Raw genomic sequence first — 13,329 nt, forward strand, 5'->3', positions numbered from 1 at the left:
TAATCTCTGTATAAAGAAGTATATGTGTGCGTGTGTGTATGTATGTTCGTGTTTTCGGTGAGACCGCCGCGTCTGGTTGGCGCTCCTTCCTCTCCCCCCCTTTTCTCCCTCACTCTCCCCCCTCTTCTTCTTCTTCTTCTTCCTCCTCCCATCCACCGCCTCCGTACCCCGTGCCCGGCACCCCCCCACCCTCTGACATACTCCATCCGCACAGCGTCGCAGTGGAAAGGGTGGGTAGGTAGGTGGCAGCACATCGCGGGTGTCAAAGAAGAGGGAGAGGGGGGTGGGAGTTAGGGGGCGCACCAGGATAGGGGGGCGTGGTAACTACCAACGCGGGGCTCAAAGGAGACAGGGAAAGAAAAGGGAAGGGGAGGGTAAAGTAGTGTCACGCCGACGACCGTGGGGGATGACGACGACGAACGTTGACGTTGACACTGATGCTGGTGCTGGTGCTGATGATGTCGACAAGGGATGGGGACAGGGAGAGGGCAAGGGCAAGAGGAGGGTCACACGAGAGAGGGGTCGTGCGTTTGCCTGCCCCGCGGTCGTCCGTCCGTACGCACTTGGTACACGCAACGACACGGCGTGCCCGGGCACGTACTTGGTGGTGGGCGTGCTGGTGACCGTCTCCCAGGGCATCATCCCCTTGGAGCCCGAGGCATACAATGCATGACAAAACCGCCGTGTGAAAGAGTTTGGTGGTGCGACGTCTGTGCTTCGGCAGCATAGCCATCATCTGTCTCCGGGCCAAGCTGCCTCATGCCGCCCACATGTCACAAACTAGGTTCAGGGTGAGTGAAAACAACTCGCTTATGCGTCTTGACAAACCGCCGCTACTCCGTACGTACGCTGCCACAACCGGGGGTATCGAAAGAATCCGTCTGCCCGTCTCCTTGTCCGTCCCGTCCAGGCGTCCATTATACAAACTGCCTGTTTCCCATGCAATGCCATGCCATCCCATGCCATGTGAATGTACCACCCTGCGCTCTATCCCGAATGTACGTGTGAATACTACAAGAAGAAAAACTGGCCAGCGAGCCCAACGCGGCCTCGCGGTGAGGAAGAAGAGAAGACGAAGAAAAGGCCATCATTAACTCGTGTCATTCCCCTTCACCGGACCCCGGTCAGCCCCCGGCGGGCGTCACCTCGCGCGGCTGTCGGCCAAGTCGCAGCGTCGGCACGTCTGTCCCGCGGAGCATCTGCTGCGCGCGGCCGTCCCGCAGCGCCTCCCAGTGCTGGCGCAGGGGTGCCTCGCCGACGACGAGCTCGAACCCGGCGAGGAAGCAAAAGGAAATCTCGAGGCGGGCCAGCTCGGCCTCGCTGACGCCGCCGACCTTGGCCATCTTGTTGTGAGGGTACGACAGGTCCTCGAGCGCCTTCATGGCGACGCGCAGGCCAGCGAGGACAAGGCGGTGGGCGTTGCGGCGGGTGACGGGGATGGCGCGCTCCTCAACAGCCAGGCGATGGATGTAGAGCGAGGTGGCGAGGTAGACGGCGGTGCTCATGGGGCAGAACTGGTGCAGCCGCAGCAGGTACTGGTTGATGGTGATGGGAGGCTCCTTCTTGCTGTAGAACTTGCGCGTGATGGCCCCATGCTGCAGGTTGAGAGGCTGCGAGTCGGCGCCCACGATGATGTACGGCTGCGGCGATGACAGCGACGAGGGCGATGGCGAGGTGGAGCGCTGGCGGAGGTGGACGCCATCAATCTCCTGCGACGAGGACGAGGGCGTCGCGGGGGCGGCCTGGTGCTGCGCCTGGGCGCGCAGCTGGGCAGACATGCTGGCGCTGTACGCCTGAAACTTGTTCAGCCCGCGGCCGTGGCCCTCGGCGTTGTTGCCTGGCACTTCTCCGCAGGCCACGTCTTTGGCGGTAGCGACCTGCTGATGCTGCTCACGCAGACGCGCCAGGTTCTTTTCTGAGTGGGAGCGCACAATCTTGTCCTTTTCCGCCTGCATGTCGCTCATCTGCGGGTTGGTGGGCGTCTTGGGGGGCGGCGTCGGGGGTATGTCGCCTGTCATGCGGACAAGCAGCTCGACGCTGGTGCTCAGTAGCTTCAGGGCGTCGAGGGCGGGCAGCTTGAAGAGGTCGTGCTCGTCAGGTGTGGAAGGGTTGGCATCGTCGAGGAGGCGCGGGTCGGACGAGGGGACGGGCGGCGGCGGCGGAGCGCGCTGGCCTTCCGAAGGAGGCGCTGATGATGATGCCGACAGGGTTTGCGGCGGCTGCTCTTGTTGTAGTTGTGGTTGCAATTGCTGTTGCTGCTGTTGCTGTTGTCGTTGCGCCTGTGGCGACGGTTGGGCCGGCTCGGGCTCGTGCGGCGGGCTCGCCATGGCGGCGGCGGGTCAAATGGGTCAGGATACGGTCTCGTCGATGCGCCTGGGGGCTCTCAGGACGACAAGACGAAGTGGATGCCCAGGTTCGCGCCCATTCATGTTATCGTGCCGTCTGCTCGCTGTCGGCGCGTCTCGTTGCCGGGGGAGGGGAGGTTCAGGCGAAAGTGAGGCTCGTTAGAAGCGGCAGCGAGGTCGGCAACAAGGCGGCCTGGGGCCGAGGGGTAGAAATGCCGGGTGTAATGAGCCGGTGTCGGTATCTGCTCGGCAGCTCGCTTGGCCTCGGTATGTCGTGCGCACGCACCTCAAGCTGGCATCGTGGTCCGAGGGCAGACTGTTATTTACGTTGGCGAGCCTGTCTTGCCTGCCTGCCGTAGATTTTCGAGGGCTCCAACTCGGGTGGTAGAGAATGGCGTAAAAATTCAGAGACAGAAAATTTAATAATAATAATAATAAATAAATGCCGAGCCACTACTGACTCGACTCGTCGCGGGCTCGATTCGACAACGGGCCGGCCGGTAGGGCGTCTCCACGATGCGGCACCGAATTGGGTTTCGCGCGTCCGGGAGGGCGGGACGCAGCAGGGTCGGTGGAGGAATGCCAGTGGTTCGATGCGAGAACGGCTGTTGTTGTTGACGTTGTTGTCGTCGAAAGGAGGGCGGACGGAGAGACAAACGGACGGTCACGAGACGCCGAAGATGGGTACGGAAGAAAGGGATGAGTGGATGGAGGATGCGACGTCTCGCCGTCAGACAGACACGCAAGGCAGGGGGGGGATTGGGGCTCGCGTCAGTGAAGTGACCAAGGCAAGTCGTGCCCAGATGTATTTGTACCCCCAGATGTCGAAAGAGCATCAATCCATCCATTGCACCCGACCCAATTTCTTAGCCCTGTAGTACAGCGGGGCTGCCTGGTCTGCTCGCACTACCTAGTAAGTACCGTGCCCTGTTCAGCACAGCACCTGCCCGGTGTTTCATTCGGGCAACTTGACCCTCACCTGCACCTGCACCGCGACGTTGTCGCGGGGCTCCATCATGTCCCACTACTACTAGCACTAACCACCACTAAATAAGCGCTGGCCCCCGATCGAGACCGCCTGCACGCAGGTACGCGTCCCCCAAAATGTCCCATGTGACAGACCTGGTGGCGACATTGGCTTTGGGTTTGGATGCACGCGGCTTCTAGACATCTTGGCAAACAATGATGTGATGCGACACGGGGTGCAGCGGTTCGCCTAGACACCACTGGCGTCTCGCCCGCCTGGCAAGAAGATCTTCCATTGTCGTGATGTAATAATTAGCTGTGTCAAATGATTGGGCAAGGGAAATCATTGAATATCGAAACGGTTGACATCCAGGCCAGCCAGGCCAATGAGAAGAGCTTAGTGGCGATATGGCTTCTTGTGAGGCAGGTGCTGGTGTCTGGACACGAGGCAGGAGCCAAGTTGCGCAACGGTCCACTTCATCAGGCCGGACGCTCTTCGGCTTTTGGCTCTGCTCATACTAAGTTAGTACGAAAAAAGTAGCTCTGTAACTATCAGTAAACCAAGGGCGAGAAGCTTATCGACAGCCTTGGCTTGTGCATACTGTATCTAGCCGGGCAGAGAACTTCGCCGCAAGCTCCGGGTAGCGACGCGCGCCGCTCCGCATGGCGCCAGTGCCAGTGGATTAGCATTCGACAGCAAATACTGTCGAGACGCCACGCCACTGCCACGGCTCGGTTCGTATAACGGGCCGCCAGAATGATGCCTAGTAATACCTATCTATCATGCCCAATACAAGCGTCGAGACAGCTGAATGTGTCATGCGACACGCTGGATAAACAGCGATGCACTAGCCCATGGGTGCCCTTCGCGCTCCTCTTCCTTGTCTTGAGGAACTTGGTGAGGCTATCACACTCTCATTAGTCCAAGCGCCGGTTTGATCTTCTCTTATCAGACGTCGGCCATCTCACACATTATTCACTGCCCAACCCGTTCCCTTATCGATGCACTCCATCCTCTCTCTTCGACAAGGCCAGTCCCACCACGCCTCCTCGAGACGGTCCTGCACACACCTCATAGCTCGCTCCTCTACGAAAAAAAAAAAAAACAACACATGGTCAAGCCCCTGCCATCTTTACCTCCGACGTGAAGTCCCTGATGAGAAGCCCCTAGGGGTATGATAAGTGAAAATCGCCATCGCCGAGTGAGATAATGTCCACGTCGAAATTGACCCAGACATAGCGTGGATCCCTCCCGTCCGCAAACGCCCGCTCATACAATCCCAGGTTGCGTGCCTCGTGGCACGCCTGCAGCACGGCCGGGGCCGGCGTCGGCGAAAGCACGTGCAGTAGTATCACGTCGTCGTCGTCGCCACCGCCGCTTCCGTGATGGCCATTCTGCTTTGCCGTGGTGGTGGTAGTGGTGCTGATGGTGGTGTTGCTGCTGGCGTTGCTGCTGCTGCTGCTCAGGTATCGGACGTGGACGATGCGCGCTCTGACGGCTAGCGTCCATATCCGAGCTCGGAGCTCAAACGGAAGCCGGCCGAACGGATGGAAAGTCGCCGCCATGGACAGAGAGACGATGGAAGTCTCGGGCCTAACAGTACCCAAGTAGATGACGGTCTGTCCTCGCACCGACTGCCCTTGAGAAGGCGATCCCGTTCGTTGTCTTGGAAGGGAGGGGGCCCAGCCCGCAGCCGTCGTCGATTAAACGAGCCGCGCATAGGGGAGCGGTGGCGGATTTGCTTCGGATTTACCAGAAGCCAGCTGTGCCACGCGGCATAATCGAGGCATCCATCTACGCGTGCAACCACCGCCCTCGTGAACAGGGTGTCGTGAATGAATGGCCCACTTTGTGCTGCAGATGGGCTTTAGAGCCGCCCTTCTTATCTGCATGAACAAGAATTACGGCCCCCAGGATATGCTCCACGGATCGCGCCTCGTCTCGTGATCAGTCGGCGTCTGTGCCCGGGTTGTTACTCGGACGTCTGCGCCCCCCGGCCAAGTTCATGAGCGGGCTACGTCGCGTGAGAGCTGATCGGAAATAAAAGCGATTATGTTGTTGCGTGCCGCGGCGAGATAGGTACAGTCGATGCGGCGGCACCAATATAGCTTCCATGTGTTTGAGCCGCATCGGGGACATCTCATGATGAAAGGTGAGTGCGGCTCTCACGCATGAGATTGCAGTGAGCGACAACGCCGTTCGAGGGGCCGCTCCACGCCGGTCAGCACCAGATCAGGCCGGGCGCGGGCTGCCAATTTGGCGCTCCTGAGCATCATGACTGCCCTTTTGTCGGTTCGGGGGGAATTGCGCCTAGAGTAGGGCAAGAGGCTTATTAGTTACTGCATCGCGCGAATAGTTGTATGTGAGTGGGGATTGAAGACGTCCATGAGACCAGACCAGCCTGACCTGCAGCTGCGCGGAGAGCCAAGGTAGGGGAGGTACAACGTACAGTACGAAGTACACAGCACAACAGTCGCTGACATAATGGCCTCATCAGCCAGGGTCGCACCAGGTGTTACCCGTGTTCTATTCGGGACTGTGGAATATCCGCCCCCGGGCTTTCCACCCAGGCCAGGCAGCCCTTTCATTCCCCGCTCCCCTTCGCTCGCTCCCATCTCGTTTTTCTATCCTCACCTGCCCTCAACAGCCAGCACTACTACTACTCACGCAATCCGGAGAGCCCCCCGTCGTCACCACCACCACCACCGGCGTTCGTTCCACCGCACGCTCACTCACACACCTCTCACCCTCCCCCGGGGCACACTTACACGGACGGGCTCGCCCGGCGCCAGGCCCCCCCTTCCCCCCTCCCCGCAAAGCAAGCAAGTAGCTAGCCAGCCATGGACGCCCTTCTCCTCCACCTCGCGAGCAATCCGGCGCTCGCCACTCCTCTCCTCCAGATCGTCCAGCAGCACCAGGAGGCCCTCACCGCCGCCGCCTCCTCCCCCGAGTCGCAGCAGCAGCTCCAGTCCTCGGTCCAGCTCCTGCTCCAGCAGACGCAGCAGGCGGCGTCCCAGGGCCAGGGACAGGACTCGGCTGCTCAGGGCGCCTCGTCCAACAACCCGGCGTCTCAGGAAGCTGGCCAAGCAGACGGAAGTGCTCCATCGGCGGCCCTGACCCATCAGCAAATTCCCCTGCCACCCGAGTCGGGCGAGTACTCCACCGTCAACGATCTCATGGCCGCCCTCAACGCCTTTTACGCGACGCGCGGCGCCGCCGTCGTCAAGAAGTCGGCCTCCAACTACCGCGTCGTCAACGGCGTCCGCATCCCCACCTACTACTCGGTCAACTGTGACCGCGGCCCCCGCCGCGCCTCGGCCAGCAAGGGCCTCCGCCGCGCCTCCACCCTCAAGCTCGACTGCCCCTTCCGTATCGTCGCCGCCGCCACAAAGGCCAGCAACTTCCGCTGGAGCTATCGCGTCGTCGAGCCTAACCACAACCACGGCCCCAGCAGCGGACCCGAGGCCCACGCCGCTCACCGGAAGAGGACCCCCGCCCAGAGGGAGCTCATGGCCAAGCTCGCCTCGTACGGTACCATCAAGGCCAGGGACGCCGCCGAGATCGTCAAGGCCGCCGGCGGACCCGCCTTCTTCAGGCAGAGGGACGTGTACAACGACCGCCAGAAGGCGAGAAAGGCAGCCGGCTTGCCGCCTCGCCAAAAGGGCGACAAGGCCAAGGCCGGCGCCAACGACAATGACAACGACACCAGCCAGACCACGTGAAGCGGCGCCTTCTACATCTGTCGGTGCCCCATTCGTGTCGGCAAAGACAAACTCTCAATAAATTTTGTCAGAGTACACGCTTCCAGGTGCGCGTGGCGGTCACGACACTCACCCTAAGCCTCATGCTGGCTTGAGACGGCCAGAAAACGAACAAAGAGGCATGCATGGAATATAATGGCGGTATTTATCTTCTATGAAGCGCGTTGCGCGCATGGACACGGTCACGTCGACTCTAGCCGGCCTCGTTTAACGCTCCCACCTAGCACCCAGGAACCACCTTGCAGTCTACCACCGCCGTCTGCCCCGCCTGCACCTTGGCAATCGCCTCCTTGAGCACGGTGTCGAGTTCCGACACGGTGCCCACCCGGGCCGCGAAGATGTCACCGTCCGCGGCGGCCTTGGCGATGCCCGAGTAGTCCGGGGTGGGGTCGAAGGAGATGTTGGCCTCCTCGTTGGTGGCCTTGGAGCCGAGTCCGTCGGGGTGGACGAGCAGCAAGGAGCGGCGAGGGGCGTGCCAGCCTGAAGACGTCAGCTTTACAAGTCGGCTCGTGCGGCAGGAGTTGATGGAGACTTACCCTTGTTGTTGAGGACAATGGTCAGGACGGGGATGTTATAGCGCTTTGAGATCCAATAGACGCTGCCGGGGACGGTGAACAAGTACGTGCCGTCGCCTACGATTTGCACCACAAATTTGCCCTTGCCCTTGTTCTCCATGTCCGTTGCCAGCTTGATCCCCAGGGCACCGCCGCCGGACCAGCCGAGGCCGCCACCGCCGCAGTTGATCCACGAGCCGGGTTTCGTGGGCTGAAGGTTGTCGTGCGCAAAGACCGTGTTGGTCACGGCCTCGATGGCCCATAGCGTGTCATCAGGGCAGAGGTCCTTGAGCTTCCGCGATAGGTAGCCGGTGCCAAAGGAACCATCCTCGAGCGGCTTAGCCCGTTCCTCAATGTCGGCAAGGTGCGCCTTGTACTCCTTTTCTCTCCGGGCGGCGCCCTCAGCAGCCGCCTCGTTGGCCTTGAGCTTGGTGGCGGCGTCACCAGCCTGGAGAGCCGACTTGATCTGCTCGAGGGAGAGCAGCGCATCGGCGCGATATCTGGAGCCGGCCTCGATGTAGAAGAGAGGCATCTGCTGTTTCAGGGGGTCGATGTCGATGTGGAAGATCTTGGCATTGTCGTTCGGCTTGCAGCGCGTGGGGATCCAGGGAACATCACAGTCGACAACGACAATGACGTCGGCCTTTTCGATGGTCTCGTCGACGCCGAAGCGGAGACCGCGCCAGCCGGGATGGTCAGCGGGGAAACACATGTCGCTGCCGCCGCAGTCGACAACCTGAAGTCCGGGGACCATGTTGGCGAGGTCGACGACAGCGCCGGGGAACTTGTGATTTCTGCCACCATAGGCAGTGATGAGGAGTGGGCGCTTGGCGCCAGCAAGGGCATCGGCAATCTTGTCGACGGCAGGCTGGGGAAGGCCGCCGAGCTGTACGGGGTCCCAGTCCTCTTGCTTCAGCGAGTAGGGCTGGATATCGGCCTCCATAACCTCGCGCGCTCCACAGAGGTAGACGGGACCCTGGGGGTCCGACTTGGCAAATTGCAGGGCGCGGTTGACCATTTGCTTGACATTGGTTCCCGTTTTGATCTCGCCCGCGTAGCGGCAGTATTGCGACACAATCTGCTTCTGGTCCGGGACGTCCTGGATCCAATGGATGTACTCGGTGCGGCTGCCACGGAGCTCGCCGTCCAGAGTGAAGGGAGAGAGGCCAGCAAAAACAAGGATAGGCGCACGGCCGGTAGAGGCATTATGCACGGCGGCGCCAAGGCCCTGGGTGCCGACGTCGACGTGAACGATGACGCATTGGGGCTTGCCCGTGAGTCTCGCATAGCCGTCGGCCATGGACATGGCCACCATCTGCGGGGGTCAGCCTGATTTTCTCAGTGTGGCAGCCTAGGGGAGGGGGTAATACCTCATTGGGGCAGGTGATGATGCGCGGGAACTTGCCCTTGGCCTCGCGCTGGCCTTTGACCATGGCCTCAATAATGCTGGGGTGATCTGACCCGAGGTTGACAAAGCAGTGTGTAATGCCAGCCTCCCAGATGGCTTCAAAGAAGGCGAACGAGGCCGTGTACATGTTATTAGGGTCAGCGGCCATGGCGGAAGACGTGGAGGCGTTTCTGCTGGGCAAGATTGCCGAGGGGACTCTCCGGCTGGCGGTCTGCGGTGCGAGGGGCGCCGAGGCCGAAGCAGGGACGGTGCGGCGCGAAGGTGATATGCTCGGGGTTGAGCTGGAGGCGCGACTACTAGTGAGGGCTGCAGCGACAGACCCGAGGCCGAGGCCGGAGGGCCTTGACGGTCTTGTAGGTCGGCACCTCCAGAGGGCGGAGGGCGCCAATGCCGAGCGCTGAAGCGGTGCCATGTGTGAGGTTGGGGGAATGTGTGCTGTCGTCGACAATTAGCGGGAAAACTGCGTGAGGCGCCGTCGGTTTAAGGGAGGAAGAATACGATATGAAAAGAGAGAGGAGCACGCTTGGATGGGATGAGGTGTGAAAGGGGTGGTGACGGTGTAAGACTGTAAGTGGAGGCGCCGTCGGGTGCGGAGGCGTTGGAGAACCGGCAGCGGTGGAGACGGAGGGGTAGGAGGGCGCCGGTGGTGGGGCCAAGAACTCAGTACGTAAAGCGGCAGGGAGGGAGGGCAGTTCCTGACATGACACGACATGACAAGATGTTGGGCGCAGGCGTGCATGCCATGCCATGCCATGTGATGCAGTATCGTGGTGTTGTGCTGAGACGAGCCGGGCTTCATTCAACGTGGGGACTTACATAGCGACGCGCTGCTCAGTTGCACAGCAGCGCACAAGGAGCGAGACGGCACAGCAGCGAGCCGGGATTGATGGTTCGGTGTCTCGGGGATCTTGTTGGCGGTCGAATCCGGCAGTCTGGGGAGGATTGTGGTATTGTGATTGGCCGGAGGAGTAGATGGATGGATGGTGGGAAAGATGTCAGCTCAGTGGCGAGAGGTGGTGAAAGAAAGAGAGGACGTGTTGTTCAGGTTCAGGCGTGGTTGATGAACGGTATCGCGCAATGGAGGCGATGCAACTATACGAGCGACGAGAAGAGCGGGCGGCGAGGCAGTTGTGTGGAATTATGTAGGTATCGCGTGGTCGTTCCTGCCCATGGAGACGATGGTCTGCGATGCTTCAGTCTTCTCCATTTAGCTGCCGGATTGGGGTATTGGGGGAGGGCAGGTCCCGTGACGGGCGCTGTGGCCATGCCTGATTGAGGCGTCGTGGGGAGAGCTGCAGGCGGTGACTTGTTAGTGTAGGTACCGTGCTGGAGCTGTAGCGCGGGGCGCTGGGGGGAACAGAGAAGCGGTGCCCGCATGTCGAGCAGTGGGCAAGCGTGGGGTCGACAGGCATGGATGTCGAGTTCCCGGGCGCTCCACTCACTGTTCGGGTGCCATGCCGCTGGCGGGGGACGTTCACTGGCGGCACTACGGCGGCGGTGGCGGCTGCGCGCGGCCCACCTGCACCTTACTGAGCCGAACAGTACGAAGTACCTACAACACCCAGGATCCACCACTGGCGCACGAGATGAATGTCCGTGCCACTGCGTACCATGAACGAAATACCAAGATCCTGGACTTCGTTCACGATACACGTTGTACCGTAATAAATTATGCCGAGGACATAGACGACCATGCGGCAGACCTAGTTGTCTCTTCTTCCCCCAATCGCGTGGAATGACTGAGCGTATTCCCATGGTGAATTCCACAGCAGCCGTTCTGCACTCTTATAGTAGCGCATCTGACTCGGTTCTAGTTGATAAAAAGTCCCCTTCCTTCCCCGCCCCGCCCCCGCCGCTCCGTCGCCCGAGTCGACCCCACCCGACCGGCCGACCGCCCGGCGCGGCGCGGTGCGGCGCTCGTCCGATTGCCCCAATCGGTACAAAAGGCTGGCGGCCGCGCATATCATTGAATGTACTTTGCACTACTTCATTCGAGCACGCATTACTTGAGGAATATTCACTGGTCCCTACCTATGCAAGCCGATAATGGAAGATCCTCCATCGCACGCTCAGGCACCATTTCGTCACGTTGGATATGGACACTTACTGCCAGGTAGGTACACAGCTTTGTGGGTTCCATCAGCTCCGTCCCTTAGCTAGGAATTATACGAGGAGTGCATCGCTAGACCAGACGTCTCTCCCTAGCTGCGGGCCATCCATCATCCTTACTCATCCATGACATGGATGTATGAGAGGCGCATCACTGATTGAGCATGCGACGACATAGGTTTCGGACTCTTGCTGCTCACTCGCAACATGAGCCTTGGCTTTCAGCAGCGACTGGTGTTCATACGGCATCATGTCCCGGGAGCCGTAGGGAGACTCTCCCACGGCCAGATCGTAAGACGATATTTCCCACCAAAGACTCTCATCAAGGTCTCTCAACAAGAACTCTCACCACGACCTCTCACCAACATACGACGCGTATCATCAAACAGTCATAATATGTACGTGCCTGCAACGCGACTCTCATGTACAGCAGTCCCTCGACCCCTCCGATCCAGCACCTCCATCCATCAGTTATCCCCTATGCAGACCTCAACGCCAACAACAAAACCAACACCAACGCCAGCAACACCAACACCAACAACAGCCGCTTCAAACCCCTACTCGGCCGGGTCCACGCTCTGCGGGTTGTGAAACACATCCTTCGGATCCCACACCTTCTTCACCTCGCGCAGCCGCGGCAGTTGGGCGCCCCAGTAAAACTCCTGCGCCGCCTCGCGCCCCAGCGTCCGGTCAATGTAGCCGGCGTACGTCGAGTTGGCTTTGGGCGCGCCCATGCGCACGCGGTCGTGCACGCCGTCGGCGAACTCGCGCGTCGCCTTGGACAGGGCCGGCACGCCAATCACGTACGACTGGTACATGATGAGCTTGTCGCGGTGCGGGTACGCCGTGGCGGCCTCGGGCGTGTCCGCCATGGCGCCGCCCTCCGAGTTGAAGATGACGAACCACAGCAGCGTCCCCGCGTCCGCCTCCCCCATGTACCGGAAGAGCCCGTCGATGCTCGTCCGGTCCAGCATGTCCTCCTCGCGCAGCGCCAGCGACTTGCCGTAAAACGACGACGGTATCTCCCCCAGCGTCAGCCCGACCACCTCGGCGATGTGGCCCAGGCTGCCCAGCCAGTCCAGCAGCTTCAGGTCCAGCTTGCCGCCCGTGGGCAGCCGTCCCGCGATGCCCGTCGCCTCGTACTCGGCCTTGGTCCCGTAAAAGGTGCCCGTGATGAGCGCCCCGAGCGGCTCCGCGATGAAGAGCGTCGAGAAGCGCCGGTCCAGCTTGGGGTCGCCCGCCAGCGCCTGCCACTTGGCATACACGGGCGCCATGTCCGCCTGCGATCCAAACGATATCTTGTACGTGTATTGCACCACCGAGCCCGGCGCCGGGTGCGTCTTGACCGTGAACCGTGTGATGACGCCAAACGACGCCCCCGCCCCCCGTAGCGCCCAGAAGAGATCCGAGTTCTCCCTCTCGCTCGCGTTCTTGATGGAACCGTCGGCCGTCACCACCTGTACCGAGAGGACGTGGTCGAGCGCGCTTCCCCACATGCGGGACATGGGACCGAGACCGCCCTGGGAGGGAGGGAGCCGTCAGTACTTGGGAGGCAACTCGGGCTGAGGGGGGAAAGCAGCGAGTATTCCATCGTACTGCGCCGCTCCAGCTGTCCTTCAACTTACAATCGTGGCGTGGCCGCCGATGCCCACCCCGGGACAGGTGCCGTGGGCTATGGCTCGGTTCCCGTTTTGCTGCAGCTTCTTGTCGAGGTCGCCGAGGCGGTATCCCGCGCCAAACGTCGCCTGCCACGACGCCCTGTCCATGTGAAAGTCCTTGAGGTTGACGAGGTCGATCATGAGCTCGCCGTCCTCGCCGCCAAGCCCAAAGTTGCTGCACATGTCCCCCGTGTAAGCCGCGCGTCGCTTCGACCGTTAAACCTCCAAAACCGCCGCCTGCTGCGCTTTCAGCGCGCAAAAGAAGAAGAAACTCACGCATACGAGTGCCCCCCGGACTTGGCCTGCACGTGGACATTGCTCTTGACGGCGCACTTGATGGCGCCGGAGACGTCCTCGGCCGTGCTGGGCTTGAAGACGGCAATGGGCGTCACCGGCACGTCGAGGTTATACGGCTTGACCCAGGCGGCCTGGTACAGCGCGTCCGAGGGGAAGGCGACGCAGCCGAGGCGCCCATTACAGACGGTGCTGAGGCACTGCTGCAGGGGCGTGCTCTGCCCGTTGCCCAT

General features: G+C 61.0%; 5 protein-coding genes across 5 annotated transcripts; 1 reads left to right on the top strand and 4 right to left on the bottom strand.

The window, feature by feature from the left end:
* Window positions 1-434: 434 nt before the first annotated feature.
* JDV02_009743 (Xaa-Pro dipeptidase) lies at window positions 435-3,114 on the bottom strand. Its single transcript, XM_047991425.1, has one exon. It carries the CDS (start codon window positions 2,325-2,327, stop codon window positions 1,125-1,127), a length of 1,203 nt encoding a protein of 400 aa, XP_047847437.1. The 5' UTR covers window positions 2,328-3,114; the 3' UTR covers window positions 435-1,124.
* Window positions 3,115-4,478: 1,364 nt separating this feature from the next.
* JDV02_009744 (uncharacterized protein) lies at window positions 4,479-4,877 on the bottom strand (the record flags this gene model as incomplete). The annotated part of the gene is made up of 1 exon (XM_047991426.1): window positions 4,479-4,877. The coding sequence occupies one exon, from the start codon at window positions 4,875-4,877 to the stop codon at window positions 4,479-4,481; it is 399 nt and encodes a 132-aa protein (XP_047847438.1).
* A 1,052-nt stretch (window positions 4,878-5,929) lies between these two features.
* JDV02_009745 (uncharacterized protein) lies at window positions 5,930-7,993 on the top strand. Its single transcript, XM_047991427.1, has one exon. It carries the CDS (start codon window positions 6,153-6,155, stop codon window positions 7,032-7,034), a length of 882 nt encoding a protein of 293 aa, XP_047847439.1. The 5' UTR covers window positions 5,930-6,152; the 3' UTR covers window positions 7,035-7,993.
* Window positions 7,258-10,155, bottom strand: JDV02_009746 (uncharacterized protein). Its single transcript, XM_047991428.1, has 4 exons — window positions 9,852-10,155; window positions 8,998-9,470; window positions 7,610-8,942; window positions 7,258-7,553 (listed from the first exon to the last, which is right to left on the bottom strand). Exons 2-4 carry the CDS (start codon window positions 9,445-9,447, stop codon window positions 7,294-7,296), a joined length of 2,043 nt encoding a protein of 680 aa, XP_047847440.1. The 5' UTR covers window positions 9,448-9,470; window positions 9,852-10,155; the 3' UTR covers window positions 7,258-7,293.
* Window positions 10,156-11,578: 1,423 nt separating this feature from the next.
* JDV02_009747 (uncharacterized protein) lies at window positions 11,579-13,329 on the bottom strand (the record flags this gene model as incomplete). Its single annotated transcript, XM_047991429.1, has 3 exons — window positions 11,579-12,664; window positions 12,770-12,977; window positions 13,079-13,329. The coding sequence occupies 3 exons, from the start codon at window positions 13,327-13,329 to the stop codon at window positions 11,702-11,704; spliced, it is 1,422 nt and encodes a 473-aa protein (XP_047847441.1). The 3' UTR covers window positions 11,579-11,701.

The sequence above is a fragment of the Purpureocillium takamizusanense genome, chromosome 10 (genome assembly GCF_022605165.1).
Source record: "Purpureocillium takamizusanense chromosome 10, complete sequence".
In the NCBI taxonomy this organism is placed as follows: Eukaryota; Fungi; Ascomycota; class Sordariomycetes; order Hypocreales; family Ophiocordycipitaceae; genus Purpureocillium; species Purpureocillium takamizusanense.

Coding starts and splice junctions, on each gene's coding strand:
- JDV02_009743 (XM_047991425.1), bottom strand. CDS start 2,327: ATGGCGAGCCCGCCGCACGAGCCCGAGCCGGCCCAACCGTCGCCACAG.
- JDV02_009745 (XM_047991427.1), top strand. CDS start 6,153: ATGGACGCCCTTCTCCTCCACCTCGCGAGCAATCCGGCGCTCGCCACT.
- JDV02_009746 (XM_047991428.1), bottom strand. CDS start 9,447: ATGGCACCGCTTCAGCGCTCGGCATTGGCGCCCTCCGCCCTCTGGAGG. Junction 8,943..8,997: donor TCATCACCTGCCCCAATGAG/GTATTACCCCCT, acceptor TGACCCCCGCAG/ATGGTGGCCATGTCCATGGC. Junction 7,554..7,609: donor CATTGTCCTCAACAACAAGG/GTAAGTCTCCAT, acceptor TGACGTCTTCAG/GCTGGCACGCCCCTCGCCGC.